The sequence below is a fragment of the Patella vulgata genome, chromosome 4 (genome assembly GCF_932274485.2).
Source record: "Patella vulgata chromosome 4, xgPatVulg1.2, whole genome shotgun sequence".
Lineage (NCBI taxonomy): Eukaryota > Metazoa > Mollusca > Gastropoda > Patellidae > Patella > Patella vulgata.
In genome coordinates, this window is record NC_065882.2 from 76071804 (window position 1) to 76096592 (window position 24789).

Below are 24789 nucleotides of genomic sequence, written 5' to 3' on the forward strand. Positions count from 1 at the left end.
ACCTCCTTTATTTGGGTCAAAATAAATTATTGAATTAGATTGATCTAATTTGTTATTTTGAAATGGGGTTTAACATCCTACTGTTCTGCCATACAGTGTTCTTTAAGCGACATTTGTCCCGGAAAGCAGCGCTACGGCCTACTTTTATATTAAATTCTAACTGCCAAGGGATCTATTACATGCATGCAATATGTACGCAGAACTTAGGTTTTACTTCCCATCCAAATGACTATACGTTGTCCATTGCCAGGCCCTCTTTCTTGCACCACTGACAAGGTGGATCCACGCCGGAAAACCCCATAGAACTTTCTCAGCAAAAGCAGGGATCGCACACAGAACCTCCAAGTTAGTGAGCCAACGTACTAATCACTGAGCCACTTGATTAGTGAAGGAGCAAGCTCTATGCAATTAAGTTGTGTCTCTAATGATCAAACAGAAGCCAGCTTGTTTTCTATTTTCAGCATAAATTTTACTTTCTTGCATCAATAGTGGAACAAACACTGGCTTTATCAATTGATGTAAAATATTCATCGAAGAGAGAGAAATGTGGTTTAACGTCCACTTGACACAAACTAGGTCATTTCGGGACTATCATATGGTTTAATTTTATTTCAATAATTCGCTTGCGCGTAGGGGTCTTTAGCAGTAGGAGGAAACCAGGGGACCCGGAGAAAACTCACGAGGTTGGACAGCCAACCCTATTTCTTGTCACGTACAACCGGGGAATTGAAACCACGCCAGTTGACTCAATGACAGACCTTATGATACAGCGCACACACCTTAACCATTCGGCCATCCAACCCCCGTAATAGAAGACATATTGTCATCCTAGAGAATAAATCAACATATAAAATCTAGCCATTTTAAATATTTTGACCGGGAAGTGGGGTATCTATAGGCCTACATACTTGTTAGGTTATAATTTGTAATATTAATACAGTGAATTCTCTCTGTCATGTCCATCTTTCAATCTACTTTAGGCCTATAAACTATTCATTATAAACATTTCCCATTCCTGTAATTAAAAATTTTTACATCATGATTTATAGCAAAATAAAATGAGGTTTATTAACCTACTACTTTTCTGCACCATCTGGGCTAAGTAAAACGGGCATAGGCCTATGCCATGCAGTGTGTCATGAGGGAAATTCTGCCTGGACACCAGAGCAACGGCCTGCTTAATTCTAATTCCAACTGTCCAGGCTTTTTTACGTGCAGATTGGTCCTGCACCGCTTCCATTCCAAGGGGAAACCACGCCGGAAAATTCATAGCATAGGAACTTTCTCTGCCAACAATGGAATCAAATCCGGGACCTCCAGGTAAGTGTGAGCCAGTGCCATACTCACTGAATTACAGCAGCTCCCGTTTTTCTTTGTGATGGGGAGATAAACTATACAAAGGAACATTATAGAAGATATATAATTTATAAATGAAACAAACAGAGCGTCAGTGAGCGTCAGACTTAGACTCAAGAGAGCTAGCAGGTCTACCACTACCAGTATGATAAATTGGCTTATTAAAATAATTATGTTCGATCTAGACTAGACAAGTCACGATAAATATGCTTGAACTTCATCGACTTGGCCCTTTCTGAAAATAAATCTTGGCCTTGGTGTAGACGTCGACGTTGACGACTTCAAACATCACATCATCTAACCACCTTTACAACTTTAGGCCCCTTTGTCTTATCTTTTTAATACAATAAACCATTCGTTGATTCTAAGTAAAGGCAGGCGAAATGAAGACTGTAACTGTAACAAAAGTTAGTTTACCACAATGAAAACACGAATGGTGGTCTCCGTTGCGTCTAAATATAGATCTATATGACGTCAATTCTTTCAAACGGGCTACCATTTCAATATCCTTTCGATGGATTCCGACGTGAGCGAAGAAGACTTGAAATCGCATCATCAATATTGAACAATTTGTTGTACATAATCCATGAAGACTCGTTCCAGGTTTAGTTTTTTGTTGTATGAAAATAATTCTTGTTATCACAATAAGTGTAAGGGACCCTTCGTGATTAGAAGGAGGTTTGCCAGATTGTTGTCCGAATTTATCGTGGAAACAGTTAATAAGTTATTTCAGGATAAAGATAAAGGAAATATGCGGTGAGACTAGAGAGCACCGAGCCGTTCGGTATGCTAACGTAAAGAGATTGAACACCTAAAATTTATATTTATATAATATATAGAGGATATTTGTCGTTTTAGAGTGAATAACATATTTTATTTCATCAAGAAGCAAGAAAACTTATATTTTCACGAATGCGTAGCATGAGTGAAAATATAAACGTTTTCTTGCTTACGTATCCAGAAGCACAGGGGAGTGGAATTAAAATACATTTTATTTTGCTTTTGTTTGTTGCCTTCTAGAATGTGATAAAATCAGCCATAAATAATCAGGTATAAATGGTATTTCAGGTCCTGATTTCATCAACCCCCTTTCCAACCTCTCTTATTATCAGGTATAAAATGTATTTCAGGCCCCGATTCCATCAACCCCCTCTTATTATCTGGTATAAATTGTATTTCAGACCCTGATTTTATCAACGCTCTCCCCAACCTCTCTTAGCATTGCCCCTCTTTCATAAATATTGTATATTCCCAGAATATCCAAACATAATCTTCAATAAAGTAAAACAAACAACTATTTATTCTTCACAAATTAATTTTATTACAAAATAAGCCCACGCCAAAAGGCAAGGGCCACATTTACACCTTACAAATACAATGTGGTAACAAGTTACTAATCAACACTTTAGGAGCATTAGGGCCATACACACTACTAAACTTCCGTCAGACATTCTTTGACTTTAGGTAAATGTCTGTTCAATTGAGCTCTATGCACGAGTTGTATAGCCTACTTTAGGCTGCTATTGACTTAAGATAGATGTATCCAAAAATACACTCAGGCTTATTAATGCTAGGTTCCCACTATCACGATTCGCACTACGATTGAAATTATGGTTTTATTCGTGGAGTAATCGTGGTGATCCTATCAGATCTGATCATATATTGAGGTCATTTGAAGCAATCATGTTGATCATATCAAAATATATTTGAACATATCTGCACATACCAGATCGTGGACAATCTGATCGTAACAACAGTGGGAACATAGCATAAGAGTTGCAATTAATGGAAGAATGTTGTGTACAGCCCTATTTCTTTAAATTAAACTGAAAATGAATTAAAATAAAAGTTTCTTATATTTTCCTCCTTATCAAACAAACTCTTTCTTTTTTATTTTTGAGAAGATCACAAAATAAGGAAACCTTTATTTCAAATAATTACAAAAAGAAATTTAGCTCCTGTAAGAAAAGGACCTACAAATAATTGAGAATACTTGACCAATTGTATAGTATAAAGTTTTTTTTGCCGTTTTATTTTCATTCAATATTTACATACATTCATTGAAATATAATATAGTAATATATACAAGATAATACAATACATGTAATAATATGATATCATTTATTAAAGCTTCTTTACAGCATTCACTGATATCAGGTATATAACGGTTAAAGATACAGATAAAGAAACAGACATATTGCGTAAAAGGTAACGTAATCACAACAGATGTCTATCATAGCTAAAGAAATAAATTCTGTTATGCATCCACTGGATATATTCTGACAGGGTTTCCACTTCAAAATCTTGACATCTTGTCAATAGTTAACATATTTTGTTTATTCCAGATTAGCAAGAATTGTGAACATCATCCCAAATTTTCAATCTAAGAATCTAACTGTATTTATTTCAATTTCTTTGAAATTGTGATTACATGCCATGTGAACTGAATGCGGGTTAAGTTCTCCAACCAGTCAAATTCACTGACAGTCAGTCAATAACGGCCAACAAGACTATAACTAGAGCCCTGGGGCAGGGTTTGGTAATGCTAGATTCCCAATATCATGATTCGTTCTAGGATTGAAATAGTGCTCTTTATCTGGGAGTAATCACGGTGATCCTATCAGGTCTGATCATATCTTAAAATCAGTCTTAGAAATTGTGTTGATCGTATCGTAACGTATCCGAACGTATCTGCACATACCAGACCGTGGACTCAATAGGAACAATCCTATCGTAACGCATCGCACGACAGTGGGAACCTGGCATAAGGAAAATGCATCACCTGAAACCTGATTCAACTATTAAATGAGGTACCATTTTCACTACAGGTAAAACTCGTTCTACTAACCAATTCTACTTTCAAATGTCCGTACAACATATGATAGCATACTGTTTCTAACTTATGTTGAGTAGACAGTGGGTACATCTATGATGAAGTAAACTTTGTGTTGACAGAACTATTCGTATCATACATTGTTCCAGAGACATACAAACAAAATTTACTACAATAGAACATCTGTTATATCATAATCTTTTAGAGGCATTTATTAATACTTATGGAAAACGGCTACTAATATTTTTGGACGTCACCCAAATATATTAATAGCTGTTCCCATAAGTATGTGTCGTAGTTTATTAATCTTTTCTATCATCCCCACATAATATAGTCTGTATTATTGCCATTTTGAAGAGAATGGGAAAAGAGATAAATACATACAATGCACTGATTAAGACCTCACAAGAACCAAACAAGACTTACTTACAACATATATTTAAATTCTTAATTAAATTCTTAAATATAAACATATTATAAAAAAAACATGGCACAATCAAATTCCCTTAAAAATGTCCTTCGATACATAATTTATTTAACATAGGTACAAATATTAACGAAATGAAATCATAAACGGATTTGATCTAATTTGATTCTTAAGTAAAAAATAATGACTGAAATGAAAACAAATTCATTAAACAAGATTCGATTTTAAAAAAAAATTAAAAATACTGTTTATACTCATAAAGAAGAGTGGTTTGCACATTATGGCATTAAAAATATTAAGTAAACTGAATGCTCTTAAACTCATAATAAAAAAAAAAGTCGGATCTGTCAACGACATAGGTTAAAATTTAATCAAATCTCAATAATAACTAACTTGGAACAATCTGAATTGATATTTATCTCTCGCACATAAAAATCAAAATATTAGAAATCTGAAGCAAAATAATGACTTGTTATATTATTTATCAACAATCATGACAAATAAATATTTCATTAATTTACAATTTAAAGAATTTCCTTTTTCTGAAGAGCTAAGGTGAATCACACAAAAGAAGAATGTAAAATTTGGCCAGTCATTTTTGACACATTTTGTTTAACTGAGATTAGAAAGATATTTTTCAAACAATATGATAATTTTTAGCATTATCTTAATTTTTATGATATTTCAAAGTGTTTTGACACATAATAACTATAATGTAAACTAAATGTATGTTTATTGTGTAAGACAGAACAATAATTTAATATTTTGACTATGGTATTAATTTGATGTTTTGATTCATGGAGGTACTATAAAGGTTATTATAAGGTTATTATTCGTTATTGATCATTGTTTGATGGGGATCACGATGGGTAAGACGCTGGCTCGCTAGCCTGGAGGTCGGGTGTTCGATCCCTGCATTGGCCGAGAAAGTTCATCCAGATTTTCCGGCGTTGTTCCCCCTTTTCAGTGATGCTGGACGGAGTGCCTGGCAAGGACAGCTGTCTAGTCGTTCGGATGGGATGAAAAACTGAGGTCCCGTGTACACATTGGCGTTCACGTTAAAGATCCCTTGACAGTTGGAATTTGATATAAGAGTAGGTCGTAGTGCCGCTGTCCGGGCAAAATTTCTCTCATAGCACACTGTATGGCGTATGCCCGTCTTCATTAGCCCAGTTTGGAGCAGAACAGTAGGACGTTAAACCTCATTGTATTTCATTACTTGATAAAGATACCTGTAAGAGTATTGAAACATTACATGTAATAAACCAAAAAGTAGTAAATCCATTAAGTTGTGTTATTAATATTTTAATTGTGTTTAAAGCTGAATTCCTTGAAATGCTAATTTCAGGCAAACCTGACTTCAACGAGAACCCAGGTTGCAAGGTTTGCTAACCCAACTTAATTTTAATATCATCACTGCAGTATGCCTACTGTAGCTACATCACTAAGAGATAAAATCTTATTTAAATTCTACTGATTGTGTTCTAGTCATGCAGATATAATCATCACAATGATAAAAGAGAAAAATTAAATATTAATGATTCTATAATTAATGTAAAATATGAAACTATCAAATAAATAGTTTGTGATGATAAATCATTGAGATTCTTGTTTATTTCAGGTGAAAGTCGACCTACTATCTATATCTGGAAGACTACTCATTAGATAGCTAATAAACTCAGCACTCCAATGCATATATATTAATATGAAAACACAACGAACCATATTTACACACATACACACACACACACACACAATCTACAATCCAATATGTCCGACTACTGGCTACTTACATGCAGGTTGAGAATTGAGAAGGAAAGGAAAGATAACTCTATTGACTTATAATCAAATGGTCTATTTACAGCTCTAACACTTGACAACAAAAGTCAGTTTATATTTATATATATATATAATATTTATAATATCTATATCTTTTACTATATACTATGAGGTCATTAGATTCTGAATTCATTTTAGATCGAGACATTTCTTCTTCAGTATCTGACATACAGATACCTTGTCTCCAGTATATTTAAGGATTAGCCTACATACTTGTAGAATTTGTACCCTAGATGTCCCTGCACAACAAACTGCGTCAACATACAACCATTACACGTTTCACCAACAACAGTTGTAAACAGAAAGTCTTTACAAATTTTATTTGTCTGTTTTTATTTTTAAATCTTGGCACCACTTTTACTTCTGTTGATATTAATTTGATTTAAAATAAAAAAAAAAATGTCAATGAGTTTATAAATAGCACTGAGTCACGTCACTAACACACTGAAAATAGGAACAGCAAGTTTCGCGAGGTTATAATAATACTCAAGTGTATCAGAACAGATCTTAATGTCAGAATAAATACCTATATCACCATAATATTTACACAACTCTCTTTAAGTCACAAGTCTTTGTCCCTTGGTTACGACACCAGCAATATGTCGGCCATTTTTTTTGTCAGCAAAGTTTTTCCCTGAGAATCTGACATCAAACTGATATTAATTTAATATCTCCTTTTGGTTTCATGACACGACACACGTCACTGCCTACTGAGCACATGAAAAATTTGAACTTTTCAATCAAGGTCATATATCGTCCTGACGACACTTTGTTTCCATGTCAACGTGAGTCCACCATATGTACTTGTACATTGGCTATAACATTATGAGGTGCCTCTGGTATTGTGGTTGTCGGTCCAATCGAACCTGAGGGTAGACATGTTTGTTCTGGTATAGTTGTGTAAGCAGTGGATAGTCGTGTCTGGGGTGGCGTCGGACTTCTGCTTCTCCTGCAAATACTTGGAGGTGGTGGCAGAATGGGTGCCTTTGATACCCCATGAGCAGTGGGTTTATATCTGTCTCTACCAATTAACAATGGTTCTAAACATGGCAGACTAGCATGTTCACTATCTTCGTGTGGTGTCATGGTGCTGTAACCATGGTCACTATCACCCCCTGCAGGTCTACGATATGAGGTATTTACTCGGTACGGAGATATACTAGCAGGGTTTTCAAATGAAGCCAACACAAAGTTGGTATGACCTGAAAAAAAAAACAAAGTCAAATAAATATTACAGACATAAAATAAACTCCATCTGATTTCTCTTTGAATGTCCGAAGATCAGATCCAAGTATAGACTGTGCTTCTTGATAAATAAGCAGACATTATTCTTAAAATACAGGGTGACCCAAAACAAAGAGAACACATTAACATTTTATTAAATCATACAAAGGTCCAGCAAATTTCAAGAAATTGTCAATTACTCGAACACAATCGTCTTTTGGAATTTTCCTGTGATTGCTGCCTTGAGATAATCTGGGAAATCCCCGCGGAGGCCATATGGAGCATATTTTGGAAAGTACATGACTTTTATGCAAAGCGACCAAGATAGCTGAAACTTTGGTGAATGATCGTACACAGACTGAAGTTTAAGTCCAGCAAATTTCTTGAAATTTGCTGGAACTTTGGAGGATTTAATAAAATTTTTATGGGTTCTGTTTTTTGGGGGTCACCCTGTATTATAGTTTTTTCTATTTGATTTCTAATATCGAAGATTTGATAAACTTTTAAAGGTAAAGAAATTTCTGGCACAGAACAATTTGATAATTAATTTCTATAGACGTCAAAAGTATTCTATTATACCTGATCCTGGTTCTTCAACTGGTTCCTGGTCTTCAGGTTCATTATAATAATGACTCATTCTGTTGGTAGCATCAGGCATGGAACTAATATATTGATGAGTGTTACGATGTACGTGGTGTCGATAACAATAAACACCTAACGCAAGGATCAGAAAACATCCCATAATGCCTCCTGCTACTGGTCCAACCGGAGTACTCTTTACTGTTGGTGGATCAAACTGCTGGGCCATAACATTAGCTGAAATAAAAAATAAAACATGTTTCTGAACTTAAAATCTCCTTGTGTCATAGTAGTGCAATAGGAATCCCTTGCAAACTACCATGTGAAATTAAATGAAATGAAATGGGTTCAACGTCCTACTGTTCTTCTCTGAACTGGGCTAATGAAGGTAGACATACGCCATGCAGTGTGCTATGAGGAAAATTTTGCCCGGACAGCTGCGTTACGGCCTACTCTTATATCCAATTCCAACTGCCAAGGGATCTTTTACATGCACGCCAATGTGTATACATGATCTGTTTTTTGGCCCATCCGAATGACTGGCAGCTGATTTTGTTTTCTTAATTAAATGTTAAATAATCAATCTGAGTACATATTTTTGCAAATTTAAATAGACAGATAGTTTACCTGCAATTTCATCGCCATATGGTGTATGAGCTCCGATCACCCCACCAAAACACACCCGTTGACTAGCACAATATGGTTTGTTGATAGGTGTATTACCATCTAGTTGTACCTGACACCATGAACAATCCACAACACCCATACAATCACTGAAAACATATACACAATATTGTACTATTCACTACACCAGAGAGAGAGAGAGAGAGAGAGAGAGAGAGAAATGGGGCTTAACATCCGCTTAACACAACCTAGGTCATTTTGGGACTAACATATGGTTAAATTTTGTCGATAATTCGCTTGTGCGCAGGGGTCTTTAGCAGTGGGAGGAAACCGGAGGACCCAGAGAAAACCCACAAGGTTGAGCAAGTGACCTTACTCCTTGTCACGTACAACTGGGGAATCAATGACAGACCTTGGGATACAGCGTGTACGCTCTAACCATTCGGCCATCCAACCCCTCTTATTACACCAACACCTCATCTTTAAACTTGACGTAATTTAACAAGTTGTTACTAAACCCTGTTCTAGTGTAACCAAAATCTCACTATATATGGAGATATCTTTTCCAAAATGATAATTGATATATATCCATTTTGAATTTTCATATAAAAACAGAATTTTAATTTGAAAATACCAAAGACACTAACCCAGATTAATTTTTAAACAAAACTTCATCATTATGTATTAAAATACCAGAGGTGCCGACATAAAACAGTATTTTATATATGCCTTTTAAATAAACTGTTTCATTTAAGTGTCAACCCTTATTAGTGTTTAGAAAGGAGTTTGTTAATCTTAGAAAATGCTCGCTTCTAGCCTTTAGAAAGGAGTTTGTTAATCTTAGAATATGATGACTTCTTACTTCATAAGATTTTTACGAACTTACTTTTTTGATTGTCTTTCCTCACATTTTGGTTGATAGCACTGATCTAATTTATCAGTGATACTAGAATCAATGAGTACAACATGCTCTTCTTCTGGATCACGTTCACAACTTGGATTCCTGTAATATACATTATATATAAATATTATAGGCACCTCAAAAAACATGGCTAAATCTATTTATTAAGGCCAGATCAATTTTCGGCAAGGTCGCCGAGATGTAAATAAGGTTAGGGCACGCGATTGTTGGCGAGGTTGTAGGTTAGGGTAAGCATTGGGGATAGGTCCAGGGTTAGGGTTAGTATTAGCGCTAGTCCTGTTTACATCTCGTGACCTTTGACCAAACTGGAAGTTGGCCTTATCAAATAGATCTAACCTAAACATCTCAAAATACATTAACCTCTTTGATTAGGCCAGTCTAATCTTTACATGAATGCACAAATCTGATTAAACAAAGATCTTATTTTTTTTTTTTTTTTACAGTTCAAAATTTCGTTTTACTTGTCTTTACTACACTAGGATCTTGAAGAGTTGTTATATAACCCATGTTCTGGATGATGTTAGGGATTAGCCAATGAAACAGTCTGTTACGGCGAGTGGTGCACGAAACTGTGGGTAACCCACTAGAAACGTCAACCCTGATTGGTGAATAAATATGTCTGACATCAAAGGGTCAAAAGTCGCTCTTATGACCTGATGCAACCTCCCACTACAATTCCTTAACTCACCCCTGCAGTAACAGACAGTAAATTTCAACTCAAAACCCTGATCTGTAAATAATCAGTGCCTCAGTATTAACACACTTTATAAATGATATTATTATTGTGTCATGTAAATCAAGGAACCAATTTAGACTGGACTGCCTTATACTTCCTGATGGCTGGAAAGTAATATCCCACCAATATTCCAAAGATAACAGAGTATTAATTAAATGATCGAAACTTACAAATCTTCCTCATCTAGAAGTTCACCAGTACATAAATCCATCTCTAATGGACATTCACAAGGACATTCACATTCACTTTGTTCCATACGATGACAGTTTAAACATAAACGATCAACCTTTAAAAGAAATATCATTATTACATTAATTATGATCAACTGTTTACTTCTTTTTTTTCCACCAATAATGGAGATCAACTTTACAGATTAAAACATGAATTATTTGTCAATTTAAATCAACATTGATGTTTTGCCGAACATAACTGATTTGAAATTAGGGTAAAAACAGAACGATTGAATGTAATCAGTTTATATACATTCATATTACATTATTATTTATTTATTTTATTTCACATTTATTCGTACATTAGTGTACACTTCTTTACAATATTTACAATATATATAAATACATTTAGTCAAGGCATAAGTAAGTAATTATTTCATTAAGATCTTTTTTATGTGAGTAAATTTCGTGCGACTCACGCATATTTATCATATCTACAATTTGACCAGCTCTTTTGAGATCAGACTGATTTACATTGGTATTATCCCATTTATTTATTATGTTTAAAAGTTTATTTGCTTTTATACTATATGAATCGTATCTAGTGACACCGTATCTGTTACAGACATAACTAATGTTATTACAAGTATTGGATGAACTTCCATGTAAGGCATGACGGGCACATATCTTAATACATTTATTATTATTTTGAATTGAACCAATAAACTGTTTTACAAATCGTTTATATGCGGTGTGACTCATTTGTGTCTTTTTCTAGTTCACAAATATTAACAATTTAGCCCCTTTAATATACCTGATCGGTTACTTTTTGGAATAATTGTTCATTGAAAAATCATCCAGAGAACGATTTGTTTACTAATTTTATTTTTATCAGTCAAACACAAAATCCTTTATATCCCCACACTGGCTTTTAATTTTAAACATACTATCATCACACTAAACAAATCAACACATACAGACCAATGAAATCAACAATTTTAAAAAAGTTTAGCCATTTTAAAATGTAACTACGTACCATACTACAAGGACAAAAAGCTGTAGCTGTTTCGCATGTATGATTGACTATACCCAGAAATGCATTAGTCCCTGGTATATATGTTATCTGAAATATATATTAAATGTTACACAGACACTAGTAAAATGAATTTCATTCTCTATCTCTTATTCTTGTGAGAGTATTGAACGGTGATTTTGATCGGTATCCCTTATCTTACAGGTCAACAGAGGGGAGAGAGAGACAGGCAGAAATGGGGTTTAACGTCCACTTGACACAAACTATGTCATTTCAGGACTAACACATGGTTCAATTTTATTTCAATAATTCGCTCGTGCGTATGAGTCTTTAGCAGTGGGAGGAAACCGGAGGTACCGGAGAAAACCCACAAGGTTGAATAGACGACCCTACTACTTTTCATGTACGACCGGGGAATTGAAACCACGCCTGTTGACTCCATGACAGATTTCATGACATAGCGCCGCCCCCACACGCTAACCATGTGGCCACCCAATGCCCCAATTCAATTGTTTGAATTCCAACTAGCAAGAGTGATATCTTGTCAGTGAGTGCCAAGTTTGAAATATGCTGAAGTTTCTTAGCATCTCTTGTTGATTATTGTCAGAGTAGTGTAATCCATAAAGTAAACCAGTATATAAGCTGTGTATTTACCTGATATCTGGCACAATGTTCCCCATGAACCAAGTTAGTTAATACACCTTCTAAACTTGTATTAAACTGGAAAAATAAATAAATACATAATAAAAAATAAAGTTTTTTTCTTAGTTTTGGTTTAGAAAATTTAAAATAACCAATTTTTTACAAGAAATTTAAACCGTGCTTTATATTTTTTATTTGGCAAAGTATTTAATGATGAAATTGACGATTAATGATAGTTGCATTATTATGGATGTTACAAAAATGGAGGTGGAGATTTTTCACATCGGGTAAGTCAACAATTTAAAAATCTGAAGAACATCTGCAAAATATATGTGATGACTGACACTATTACAAACAAAATGAATTAAAGGTAATAAAAATTATAAAATGTTATAAGACTTACCCTATAAAATCTTTGTACTGTTCTATCATTATATCTGTTACATAGTTTCTTCTGTACAAATCCTCTATGATTTAATATATCATTAGCTACAAGAGGTTCCTGTAAATAACATCAAATTATACACAATATTTAATTTTTGAATACTCACTGCCGAATTTCCTATATCATTAGCTACAAGAGGTTCCTGTAAATAACACCAAGTTACTATGACTATCAACTTATATACATAATACACCATTCCTGGATACTCAGCGCCGAATTACCTATAAGTTTGGCAGACTGAAGGGAGACTCCGACCCAGGTGTATATTATTTTTGACACTCTCCTTAAGCCTTTCTTATATACACTTGACAAATCACAAAATTTTGCAAATTATGAAACTTTGGAAATAACAAAACATTGAAAATCAAAAAATTTTGAAAATTATAAAATTTTGAAAATTATAAAATTTTGAAAATTATAAAATTTTGAAAATCATAAAATTTTGAAAATCATAAAATTTTGAAAATTAAACATTTCTTACCTTATGTGTAATGTGCTGTTGTTCAACTGGTCCTTTTCCATTGGGATCAACAAAGGCTGGATGAGCAATAAGATAGCCTTTGTCATCCATCAAGAAACATCTGACAGTAGGTTGTTTACAAGCTGGTATATTATCTATCAATAGTTTGTGGAAATATCCCATTGTTATATCCATACCCATAACAGCAGCTACACGATCAGCAGGACTGTGTAAAGCAGCAGGTCTGTAATAACAAAGTATTTATAATTTTAAAGACAAAGTAAAGGACTGAATGGAGGAAATGGGGTTTAACGTCCTACTGTTCTGCACTGACTGGGCTAATGAACATGGGCATATGGCATACAGTGTGCTATGGGGGACATTTTGTCTGGACATCAGCACTACGGCCTACTCTTACATCAAATTCCAACTGTTAAGGGTTCTTTTATGTGCATACAAATCTTTACATGGGATCTCAGTTTTCCATGCAATTCGGGTGACTAAATGTTGTCCCTTGCCAGGCCCTACGTCCTCCACTGATAGCGGGATCCAAGATGGAAAATCCCCTTGAACTTTCTCGGCCAAAACAAGGATCGAACACAGGACCTCCAGGTTAGCGAGCCAACGTCTTACTCACAGAGCCACCGCGGCTCCCCAAATGTTTAGTACTTTTGTATTTAAAAAAAAAACTTTGCCAAATTCTCTGCTGGTGGTCATTGTCTGAAGCTACTTTTTACACAAATCCAAAATATTGCTACAACACACTGGAAGTGATGATGTCATTCACTAGCCAACATGTGCTTACTCGATCTTCTGTCAAGCTTACATTGTGTTTTTTCTGCACTAAATTTGTTCTCTAAAAGAAATTTCCAAGTGTAAAATGTTACTCACTTTCCCTCAAATATAGTATGACTGATAGTTACAATATAACCAGCTCCTCCTACATCCAAATATGGTGCTGTTAATGTCACATGACCTGGAAATTCTAGAGCTCTACCAAACCAGCTTCTTTTAGTTGGATCAAATGTTTTACCAAGTTGTGTTCCTGGATACATTCTACTCACTCCACTAGGTGTCGCCACGTATCTACAATACAATCAAACATATTAAAATTTACAAACATAATCTTTACACGAGAAAAGTTAATTAACTTTTGATTAAGGATAGAGAGAGAAATTGGGTTTCATGTATACCCAACTGAACTTGTAACTGTACTGTTTTCCGAGATTCTATCCGGATTATCAGACTTATTGTTTAAATTGTTTGATGTTCTAACTCATGACGTCAACTATCAGACTATCGCCTTCTCAAGAGACAACCACCGTCAAGATTGGTAGTATTATTTCTGTTAAGTCTTTCTTGTAAATCATTTTTTTTATTTTGAATGAAGTCTGTACCATTACAGGCCCGGGACTATACAGCACAGTGGACGATTACATCTGGCCTCTGGATCCATTCACTTGATTTGATATATGTTGTTTATTTCTTGCAATGTCCATGTATTCTGTCTTGACCCTAGGTTTTGTTTTGTGTTTAGTGCGGTCCTCCTGCACTTATTATTGGAATGTCTTTATTCTATAAGAGCTACAGTTTGTGAAAATGGGACATATATTTACCGTCTAATAATGTAGTCTTTGAGTGAACTAGCTTGATATCGTCTCATCCATTCATCATTAATTCTAGTACTAGCAGCTACATCATTTCGTACTTTATCCTACAAAATATATTTACATAATCCATTTTAACACAATAATCTTCAACAGGAGAAAATGTCCAATTTCAACTTTTTTCAATCACCTTACCTGGAGACATTTAGTCTCTTACTTTTTGCCAAACAATCAATTTTTGAAGCAATTGGTAAATTTAAATTAGCCAGATGGTTTTGTCAAAGAAATTTGACAATTTTCAAATATATTTTTAGGTGTTTTTAAAAGCTATCAATTTGCAGTATTTTCTTTGTTTTACGGTTAAATTCTATGAAATTCTAATATTAGGACATGTGATTTGACAGGCAGATATGACTGGAATACAAGCCCAGGGGCCTTATTAATGAAAACTTAAATTATTTTAAGGATGTAGAGTTTTCATTAGTTGAGGGTTCAAATTATATCCAATGAAAAGGCTACATTATGTTCTTGTGTATAAAGCCTCTGATTCATACGAACCTTTAAGCCAGGATTGGAGATCATCATGGTGTCGTCTTTAAGATATGTTAAATAAATCTGTACAATCCTCTTGGTTTCATCTTCACTGAGATGTTCAAATGGTTTCTCAAAACTACTGGCAGATAGAAATACCGTACTAGTATCTAAGGTGGATAATTGTTTTAGATGTAAACACATCTTCTCTCGAGGTAACAAATCTAATCGATGGTATACTAGATCATGTTGATTAGACACTGAAATAAAACAAGTCAAAATATTGTTAGAAATTTCAAATTTACACGACAAGAATATCACAGGTAAAAGACCTTTTGCATGAGAAAGGTAAATAGTCTGATTTATATTTTACATGAAAATCTTTTAATCCTTGAGTGATATTTAGCGATTGAGCACAATTAAAAAAACAAAACATAATTTATATGGAAAACAATTACTGGTTTAAACACATATAGCACGACATTTTGACAAGTTTAGTGATTTCTGATCGTTATCAAACACAAATGAAACTTTGCATGAGAACAGAGAGAGGGATGGGGTTTAACGTCCACTCAACACAAACTAGGCCATTTCGGGACTAACATATGGTTCAATTTTATTTCAATAATTCAATTGCGCATAGGGGTCTTTAGCAGTGGGAGGAAATGAGAGGACAAGGAGAAAACCCACGAGGTTGGACAGGCGACTCTACTCCTTGTCACGTACAACTGGATAATCGAAACCACACCAGTTGACTCAATGAGAGACATTATGATACAGCGCATGCACTAACCATTCGGCCATCCAAAACCCCCAACTTCATGATAGCCTTTTTGACCTATCAATGTAACAATATACAGGTCACAATTCTATGGAATACAATTACTGCTTAATTTATCCATGTAACAGACTGGAGACATACTTATTAATGTAACAGAATGGAATCACACTTTATCAATGTAATAGAATGGAAACATACCTATATTTCTAATTTCTCTTGTTTCTTGAATTTCTTGTAAGACTTTTAATACGACTATGTAAGGAGCGTTGTCAACTTTTTTCCACATGTATTTAGCGTAGAATTTTGGTTGGGTAGGATGTTCATCAGTTACAGATGAATTATTTGAATCTAATAATAACGTTGATTCTCCTTCTTCTTGACTGAAAAAGAAAATGCTCACCTTGGTTAGATATGTTTCAGGATGAGAGAAGCCACAGCGGATAAGTAAGTAACGCCCATGTCCACTAACCAGTAGGTCCCGGGTTTGATCCCAGTGGTGCAATACAGAGTGGTCTCCCCTGTCAATGGTGCAATGTAGAGTGGTCTACCCTTGTCTGTGGTGCAAGACAGAGTGGTCTCACCTTGTCAGTGGTGCAAGACAGAGGGCCTGACAAGACAGAGAGCCTGGCAAGAAACAAGCCTATTCATTCGGATGGGATGGAAAACCAAGGTTCTGTGTACATATTAGCCTGTATATAAGGCAACACAAATAAAATAACTTGTTTCTCGGGCACCGCCCGCACGCAAAATTGGTTGCGCGTGCAGTCTATTTATTAGTCTTGATGAAAAAAAATAAATATGTAACGCCCGCCCGCACATCGACAAGCAAGTCGTAAAAAAAATATCCCGCATGTACCTACATCCGCCATACATGTATATCTATTCAAATGTATTAAAACTGATTCAGATGAACATGCTGTCTTTTTTATCCGAACAATGGCGAAGTTTGGTAGATTTGCCTTTTTTATTGATATCGAAAGAACCTCCATTTTGTATCACGTGATATTAATTACCTCCCCTGATAAACTAGAATTTGATTCGTGTTAAAAGTCATTGGCGACAATATTTCAATCATTCGATCGTAATCGGCTCATTATTGCCGGCTTCAGTCGGTCCTTGTTTGGAAAATCCTATTGATAAAATAATGAACCGTAGAACAGGTTAATTAATTATAGCTAAGAATACGATACGATGACGATAGTCGTCATAATGCATACCTTAGAATCTGGGTCATTATTAGCACATTTACGGTAGTTTCGATAATCCGGAAAATAATAATTGGATTACCGATTTGATGGTTTTACTGACCAGTTGTTAGTTAGATTTAAATAGTCATTCAATATAAACACCGGATAGAACACCGAATATCCCAAGAAACAGTATTTCCGGCAATCTCCAATACCGATGACACGGTGTGACATGCATTGGTTAGAATTCGGTAAATAATTATAAATAAACCGGCGATACTAGATTTAGTTTTAAATACTGTTTACCATGATTATTATTTTTGATACACCTGGTGAAAGAGGCTTAGTTTTTAAAAATATTGTTGTCTTTATGGAGGGCTATTACATAGTCGTATGGAATTTTATTTTAAACCAATTTCAATTATGTGAATTAAATATGGAAAATTATTTTCCTTTCAGTCAGTGTTCAGTCTCAGTGTTTTAGTAGACTTGATTTTGGGTTTATGTTTTAAGTATGTACAATAAAGTTGAATATAACGGAAAGCAAAAACGTAAACAAGTAATGACTTTCTCATTTAAAAAGAAAAAAAAAAGAAAGACCGCCCTCCCGCCCCAACAATTTTCAGCAATAGCCAAATTTTATTTTGCACCATCAATGAGTAAAAAAAAAAAAAGAAACCGCCCTCCCTCCCTACAGTTTCAGCTGTCAGTTGCCCGAGAAACAAGACATTTATTTTGTGTGGCCTAAAAGAACTCTTTACAGTTGGTATTCAATGAAGATTAATGGAAAAGCACACTACATGGTGTATATCAGTCCTCCCTAGCCTAGTTGTGGAAGAACAGTAGGACATTTCAAAGTTTCTCATCAATGTTATTTCACCAAAATTCTTATATAATTTTGTGGAGTGTTATAATCTGGGTTCAACTGTTTGAAATATACAACCACTAAAATGACAATTGTTTTAATATTTAAATACTGATACTTACGATAAAATATTTCTCCGTATTAATTCAAAACCATCAACACTTTCAAAATGTCTGATATCTGTATGCATTGGTTGGATATTGGTCCTCATCGGTCGACGGAAAGAAGGATGCATTATTGTATATCCTGAAGTAAAGAAGGTAAAATTCTTCAGAGATCAACATATATAGGAGTTTCACAGAAAGACTGATGATACTGCTGACTTGTATGATGATGATGATGATGATGATGATGATGACGACGATGACGACACCGAAAGTTCAGAGTGTGCCTTTCACTGATGTTGATGATGATGATGATGATAACGAAGATAACAACAAAAGTACCGAGTTTGCCTTTCACAGATGTTGATGCCCATACCACCAGCAGTAACATGTTTTAAGCTATCAAGATTATAATATTAGATTGTCCATACCATCAGCAGTAACACATTTCAAGCTATCAAGATGATATTAGATTGTCCATACCATCAGTAGTAACATGTTTTAAGTTATTAAGATTATACATACCATCAGTAGTAACTATAAAAGTATATGATTGACCATCTTGATTATAATATGTTATATCTTGTACAATATCTTCTACATGTAGATCAATACCAACCATACCAATTAATTTATATTCATCTTTAAATATGTGAAAACATGGCTGACTTATTGTCAATGTTAAAGCTGAAATATAAAATAATAATATTATTATATTAAAAATAGTTTCATTTAAAATAAAGTTATATGAAACGTAAGAAAATAATGTGAGCTAGAAATTGATTGGAAAATTTGGACAGTTAAATTTATCCAACTACAGTTGTTAATATTTCTGATTCCAAATACTGTACCTTTTTTTAAAATGAAATGAAATGGGGGTTAACGTCCTACTTTTCCACACCAACTATGCTAACAAAGACAGGAGTATTTTCGCCTGTGAAACTAGGGCCAGATGCTTTTGCTGTGCCATGGAAAATTGGAAAATTGGAAAATCCAGTGGAACTTCTTAGTCAACGCCAGAATCCTCCTGTTCGGGCAAAATTTTCCTCATTGCACACTGTATAACGTATATCCATCTTCATTAGCACAGTAGGACGTTAAACCCCATTTCATTTCATTTCCAACATTCTTTGAAGTTTAGAATGCAAAGCAACTTAATCAAAACATTTCAAGCAAAATATAAACAATTGATACTTACATCTGTCAGCTTCATCTATATATGGCAGAGAGAATACAGGACTTTCATCAGCTGTGTTATTTAACGGTAGATAAAATCGGCCAACACTAGAACTTAAATCACTTGTAGAATTTATAGCCATCATCATTCCTCTCTATAAAACAAAATATTTATATATTCTAATAATGTCTGACAATACATAAAGGGAGATAAGAATGTCCATAAGTCGTCTTATCAAAGTTATTTTCTTTAGAACATAATAAAATAATAAACTAAAACCAATATTTGTAGAAAACATCTACTAATATACTAGTTTGAAAATGTTGCCCATATATATTTAGTATGTGTTTTTTGTTTATTATACTATCCAGTTATTAGTTAGAACTCAAGATATTTTCCATAGAACATATATAAAGTAATATAGTAAAACAGCTACCAATATATCAGCTTGAAAAAATTAGAGAACGTTTTCTATAAATATGAGATACTCTATCCAGTTACTAAATGCCTCTAAAAGCCGAATATGCGCCATGAGCATTACATTTATGTAAACGGAATAGGCGTTCGTTCTCTAAAAACTCACATTATTATTATTATCTATTATTTAAAGGTTAGAGTGTATTTATAACTTACGATGACTGGTATCTTAAGTTTATATTTGACATCATATTTAGGAAAGTTTTGGTAAGCTATGTCTTGTAGGAAACTCTTCTCATACATGATTGGCTTGCCATCTGAAATATAGAATTAATCTTATTAATTAGTAGATATAGATGTTCACAAGGATTTTCAGTTATCAACATACAGCTCCTTTTTTTATTTACCAAATACTAAGTCAAATTTCTTGCCTTGGAAGCACAAAAAAATCCTGAGAATTTTCAAATTAGCAAAAGACACAATTGCTATCAAAGGTTGATGTGTGTACAAAGTTTTATCTTGAACAGTTTATGAGATATGTTCCATAACCAAAACTGAGTCAGAGAGAAGGAAGGACGGTAATGGATAATAAATAGGGATTCACCATAACACTACTATATTGGGATCAGAGGGGTCAGGGTTCCCCTTCGATATTTGTTGGACAATCCGACAGTTTGTGCAATAATGCTGTGTAAAGTAAAGATACTCCAAAAATACTCCATTTTATGGCATGTATATTGTACAGGTAAATTTCAGTTAATCTCGCTGCAAAACAGTCAGAACAAGAAAAATATGACTGAAATGGAAGATACAAGGTACAATTCAGAGAAGGAGAAGAATGGAGTTTAATGTCCAATCGTCACAAACAAGGTAATTTAGGATTGACATATGTTACAATTTTAATTCAATAATTCCGTTGTGAAATCGGAGGACCGGTAAAAAACCCATGAGCATGGGTAAGTTACCCTACTCCTTGTTAGGCCTATGTACACATGTGGACTCAAAACCCTGCCACTTGACTCAATGACAGACCTTGCATAATATGTGTGGGGTTCTTTAGCAGTGGGTGGAGACCAGCAGACCAGAGAAAACCCACAAGGGGATAAGTTTGGGTTTGAAAGAAGATTAAGAACTTACCATCAATAACAGCGTATGTGTTGATTATTACTTTATGTCCTGATCTAGCGTTCTGTACAGATATTATATTCATAACTTCTCTAGCTTCTGTTAACGATGATAATAATCCACGACTAATATATAATATCATAGCACGCTCTGAAAAAATTTAAAGAAAAAGGTCAATATAATAAACAGTCTATGTTATAAAGTGTGCATTCAGCAATATTGCTTTTACGTTTTGGCCACCAGAGTTTTGTTCTTTACTACTGATGATCTATTGGTTAATATAATAAACAGTCTATGTTATAAAGTGTGAATTCTGAAATAGCTCTTTGGTTAGACTTGCATTTTTGCGATTTCGTAATTGTCGCTCTTTAAACCTCTGCGTTTTACTGTTGACAATCTGTTGGTCAGGTACAACACATGCCCACATCGCATTATTGACAATTTGTTGGGCTGTATATTCAGCCCACATTTACTATTATATTCAGAGCAAGGCTAGCTTTAAGCCAATTGAACCATGCTCCTAATTGGGCCTTGTGTCCAAGGGAGTACCAGACAAGAGTAATCTACTGTAGTTAAACTAACTTTCTACATAAGTAGGTTTTAAATAAAAAAAGGTAGTCATTTCTGGTCATTTTAATCATATCATTTCACTAAAACAGACCTTAGTTATCAGTTATCAATCTGGGGGCTACCAGACAATGTTCGCAATTGGACCCCACGGCTCCTAAAGGCAGCCCTTATTGGGGGAGATTGATATGAGTATATTCAAGTTACCTGCTAACTGATTTCCTTTCAATAACGCATGTTCAATCATTTCAAATGCTGTGTCAAATCCTAAAGAATGGTTTGTTGTACCTGAAACATAGAAAAACAAATAATAGAAATTGTTTACGCCAATTTCAGGTATAGTCAAAATTTAATGTAATAACATGAACTCTAGATTAGAATTGAATTAATATCAAATACAACTTCTTTTTTTGTGGTAATACGATAAACTAGAACCAGCGGGTGAATTTTTATGTATTTTGTTTACCTCAGACTTGCAAGATATTTTTTCCAAAGAACATAACAATTTCTAGCATTATCACAATTTTTAAATATATTTATAAGTCTTTTTACATATATAGATAGTATGCCAGGCAACGAAACATATGCACACAGCAGCTAAGTCGTCCAGGCAGTCAACAACTGTTGTCGCATATTTTTTCTTTTGTCAGTAATGAGAACATTTACAACACATGAAAATCTGATTGTAAGTAATAACACATGAAGTAATTATCAGAATACATTAGAATTTGTTTCGATTGTCTGTCTCATGATCTTAAACAATTTATATTAACTTTAGCCTCTAGAGCGTCCACAAGATATTTCAAAGTGTTCAAGGCCAATAACGGACGGACAAGGGCGACGACAATATACAAAACACATTTCAATGTGGGCGTATAAAAACTCCATATTTAACTGTATTCATTGTGTCTTAAGTCTAAATTCTTTGAAATTTTTAGTTTTATTACATATAAATCAACAGACACGCAAGTTCTCCAGCCAGTAAATTTTACTGTCAGTCAGTCGAGACTGGAAAATACGAATGAGAGTTCTGCTGTAAAGCGCGAAAACCGAAAACAAATCTGTATTGGCAGTTTGCTGAGCATACCAACATTTCAGGACTTGAGAAGTCTAAAAATATCCACTATTATTGTCATATTTCAGTTTTTCTGATGAGGTCACCTATAATTTCTATTAAAGCAAAATAAAAAAAAATAAACTTACTGTCAACTTTCTCCAACTTGTCAACAAATTTACTAAAGAAGACTCGAGTCTCGAACGTAGCTGGTACCAGAGAATTAAGCAGACATGGATCTGATCTGGGATACGTAGGTTTCGATGACAGACCAATAATACCAATCTGTAAAACATATAATCACACAATCAAATTCAAATATTCAAAGATATCTCAGATTAATCCAAATTAATGGACATGAGCAGAATGGGATTAGCTAACTTGTTTAAGAGAGAGAGAGAGAGTTCAATGTTCACTTGACACAAACTAGGTCATTTTGGGATTAACACATGGTTCAATTTCATTTCAGTAATACGCTTGCGTGTAGAGGTCTTTGGCAGTGGGAGGAAACCAGAAGACCCTACTCCTTGTCACATAAGCCGTAGAATCGAAATCACGCCAGTTGACTCAAAGACAGACCTTATGATACAGTGCGCACATGCTAACCATTCAGCCATCCAACCCCGCCATCTTGTTTAAACTTGGGGGAATATTGCCTGGATAGCAGTGCTTCATTCTACACTTCTATAAAGAGGCATTATGTAAGATTTAGATAAGAGCTGGCCATTCGTGTTATAATAGCTCAAAAATAGATAATGCAAAATGAATACCGGTATGTTGAAAATTTCATTCAAATTACTTTATTCTGAGCCAAGTTATCACTGTTTGTAGTTTTGACAAGATGTGTGCATAGTGGTAACCAGAGCACTGGTATATTCAAGACTTAAACTCGCTCCTCCATTTTTAAATTAAATCATTAAATGGCCGAATCGTTCTAATCTAATTAAAATCTCAAGCATCCAATGGCATCGAGAGTTGATAATGATCTTGTCATGTTAATAAATGTCTAAGTAATAATTTATATAACATTTAAGGCCTAAAGAAAGACCTGAAATAGGCAGATTTAGCTCTTGCATAATGTATCTTTAAAGCTCCTTTTCAAAATTTAAGGAATTTTTAATCCCTTGCAAATTACCATTTTTGAAAATTGGATCTCAAAAGCAATATATTTTTTTCAGTATTTACAAAGATGTGATGAATTAAAAATTTTGCACAACTCGACAAATTCTTAAGACCATATAAACAAGCCAGCACTATCTCTTCTTTAACAATCTCACAACCTGGGACTTTCTTCTTCCAAGACAAAATACCATGGCCACATCCAAAATAATACTCTCATCATTAAAATATTTTCAAATTTAACTTTGACAAGTTGGTTTGTTTTCTTTTTTTCATTTCATCATTTGAATCAAGACACCTATTAAAATTTGACTTACCCTGTCATTTTTCGAGAAAGATCCCAATAAATGTTTAGCAATGGCTTTAGCTGTATGAAGCTGTGTGGGACTCATGGAATTACCGTGGTCCATTACAATCACTACATATTTCCTCTGTGGTTGTATGGTCGATAAAAACACATCCCTGAAATAAACAAACAATATTGTATGATACAGTTGAGAGAGAGAGAGACAGAGAGAGAGAGAGAGAGAGAGAGTTTAACATTCACTTGACACAAACCATGTCATCTCCGGACTAAGGTACTGGTGTGGGATCAGCATCACATCACCAGTTCTCAATGATAGACCTTATGATCAAAAGCACATGTGTTAGATCACTCCCACCCTCACCCCGCCACTTTAAGGATAAGTTCAAGATACATTGCTTTTATTTCACAGATCTCTTATTGCTTAAAGTGGCAGTATGTAAGATTAGATAAAGAGCTGGCAGTTCTTGCTATAATAGTTAAAAAACTAGATAAAGTACAGAGAATATGCTGAAATTATAAATCCCTTCACTCTGAGGCGAGAAATCCTCATTTCAACAACACTGTACTAGCATCGATTGTCATTGTTAACGTTATTACAAAGTCTCGATTATCCATTTTTACGGTTAATCATCAACTGCAGATCAGATTCAAATCTGTT

The 24789-nt window shown here is 34.4% G+C and overlaps 1 protein-coding gene across 1 annotated transcript in view; it reads right to left on the minus strand.

The window, feature by feature from the left end:
- Nucleotides 1-2653: 2653 nt before the first annotated feature.
- The window catches only part of LOC126818063 (VWFA and cache domain-containing protein 1), a 62823-nt gene continuing 40687 nt past the window's right edge, over nt 2654-24789 (minus strand). The window contains exons 6-26 of the mRNA XM_056100079.1: nt 24142-24286; nt 22855-22990; nt 21859-21939; nt 21097-21234; nt 20176-20276; nt 19564-19696; nt 18891-19052; nt 18384-18507; nt 16408-16589; nt 15456-15688; nt 14907-15004; nt 14182-14376; nt 13312-13534; nt 12789-12887; nt 12398-12463; nt 11747-11833; nt 10711-10826; nt 9769-9885; nt 8886-9031; nt 8259-8495; nt 2654-7657 (exon numbers count right to left, since the gene is read on the minus strand). Of these exons, the coding sequence (XP_055956054.1) occupies nt 7236-7657; nt 8259-8495; nt 8886-9031; nt 9769-9885; nt 10711-10826; nt 11747-11833; nt 12398-12463; nt 12789-12887; nt 13312-13534; nt 14182-14376; nt 14907-15004; nt 15456-15688; nt 16408-16589; nt 18384-18507; nt 18891-19052; nt 19564-19696; nt 20176-20276; nt 21097-21234; nt 21859-21939; nt 22855-22990; nt 24142-24286 (3241 nt within the window). The 3' untranslated portion in view covers nt 2654-7235. The remainder of the gene's footprint in view (nt 7658-8258; nt 8496-8885; nt 9032-9768; nt 9886-10710; nt 10827-11746; nt 11834-12397; nt 12464-12788; nt 12888-13311; nt 13535-14181; nt 14377-14906; nt 15005-15455; nt 15689-16407; nt 16590-18383; nt 18508-18890; nt 19053-19563; nt 19697-20175; nt 20277-21096; nt 21235-21858; nt 21940-22854; nt 22991-24141; nt 24287-24789) is intronic.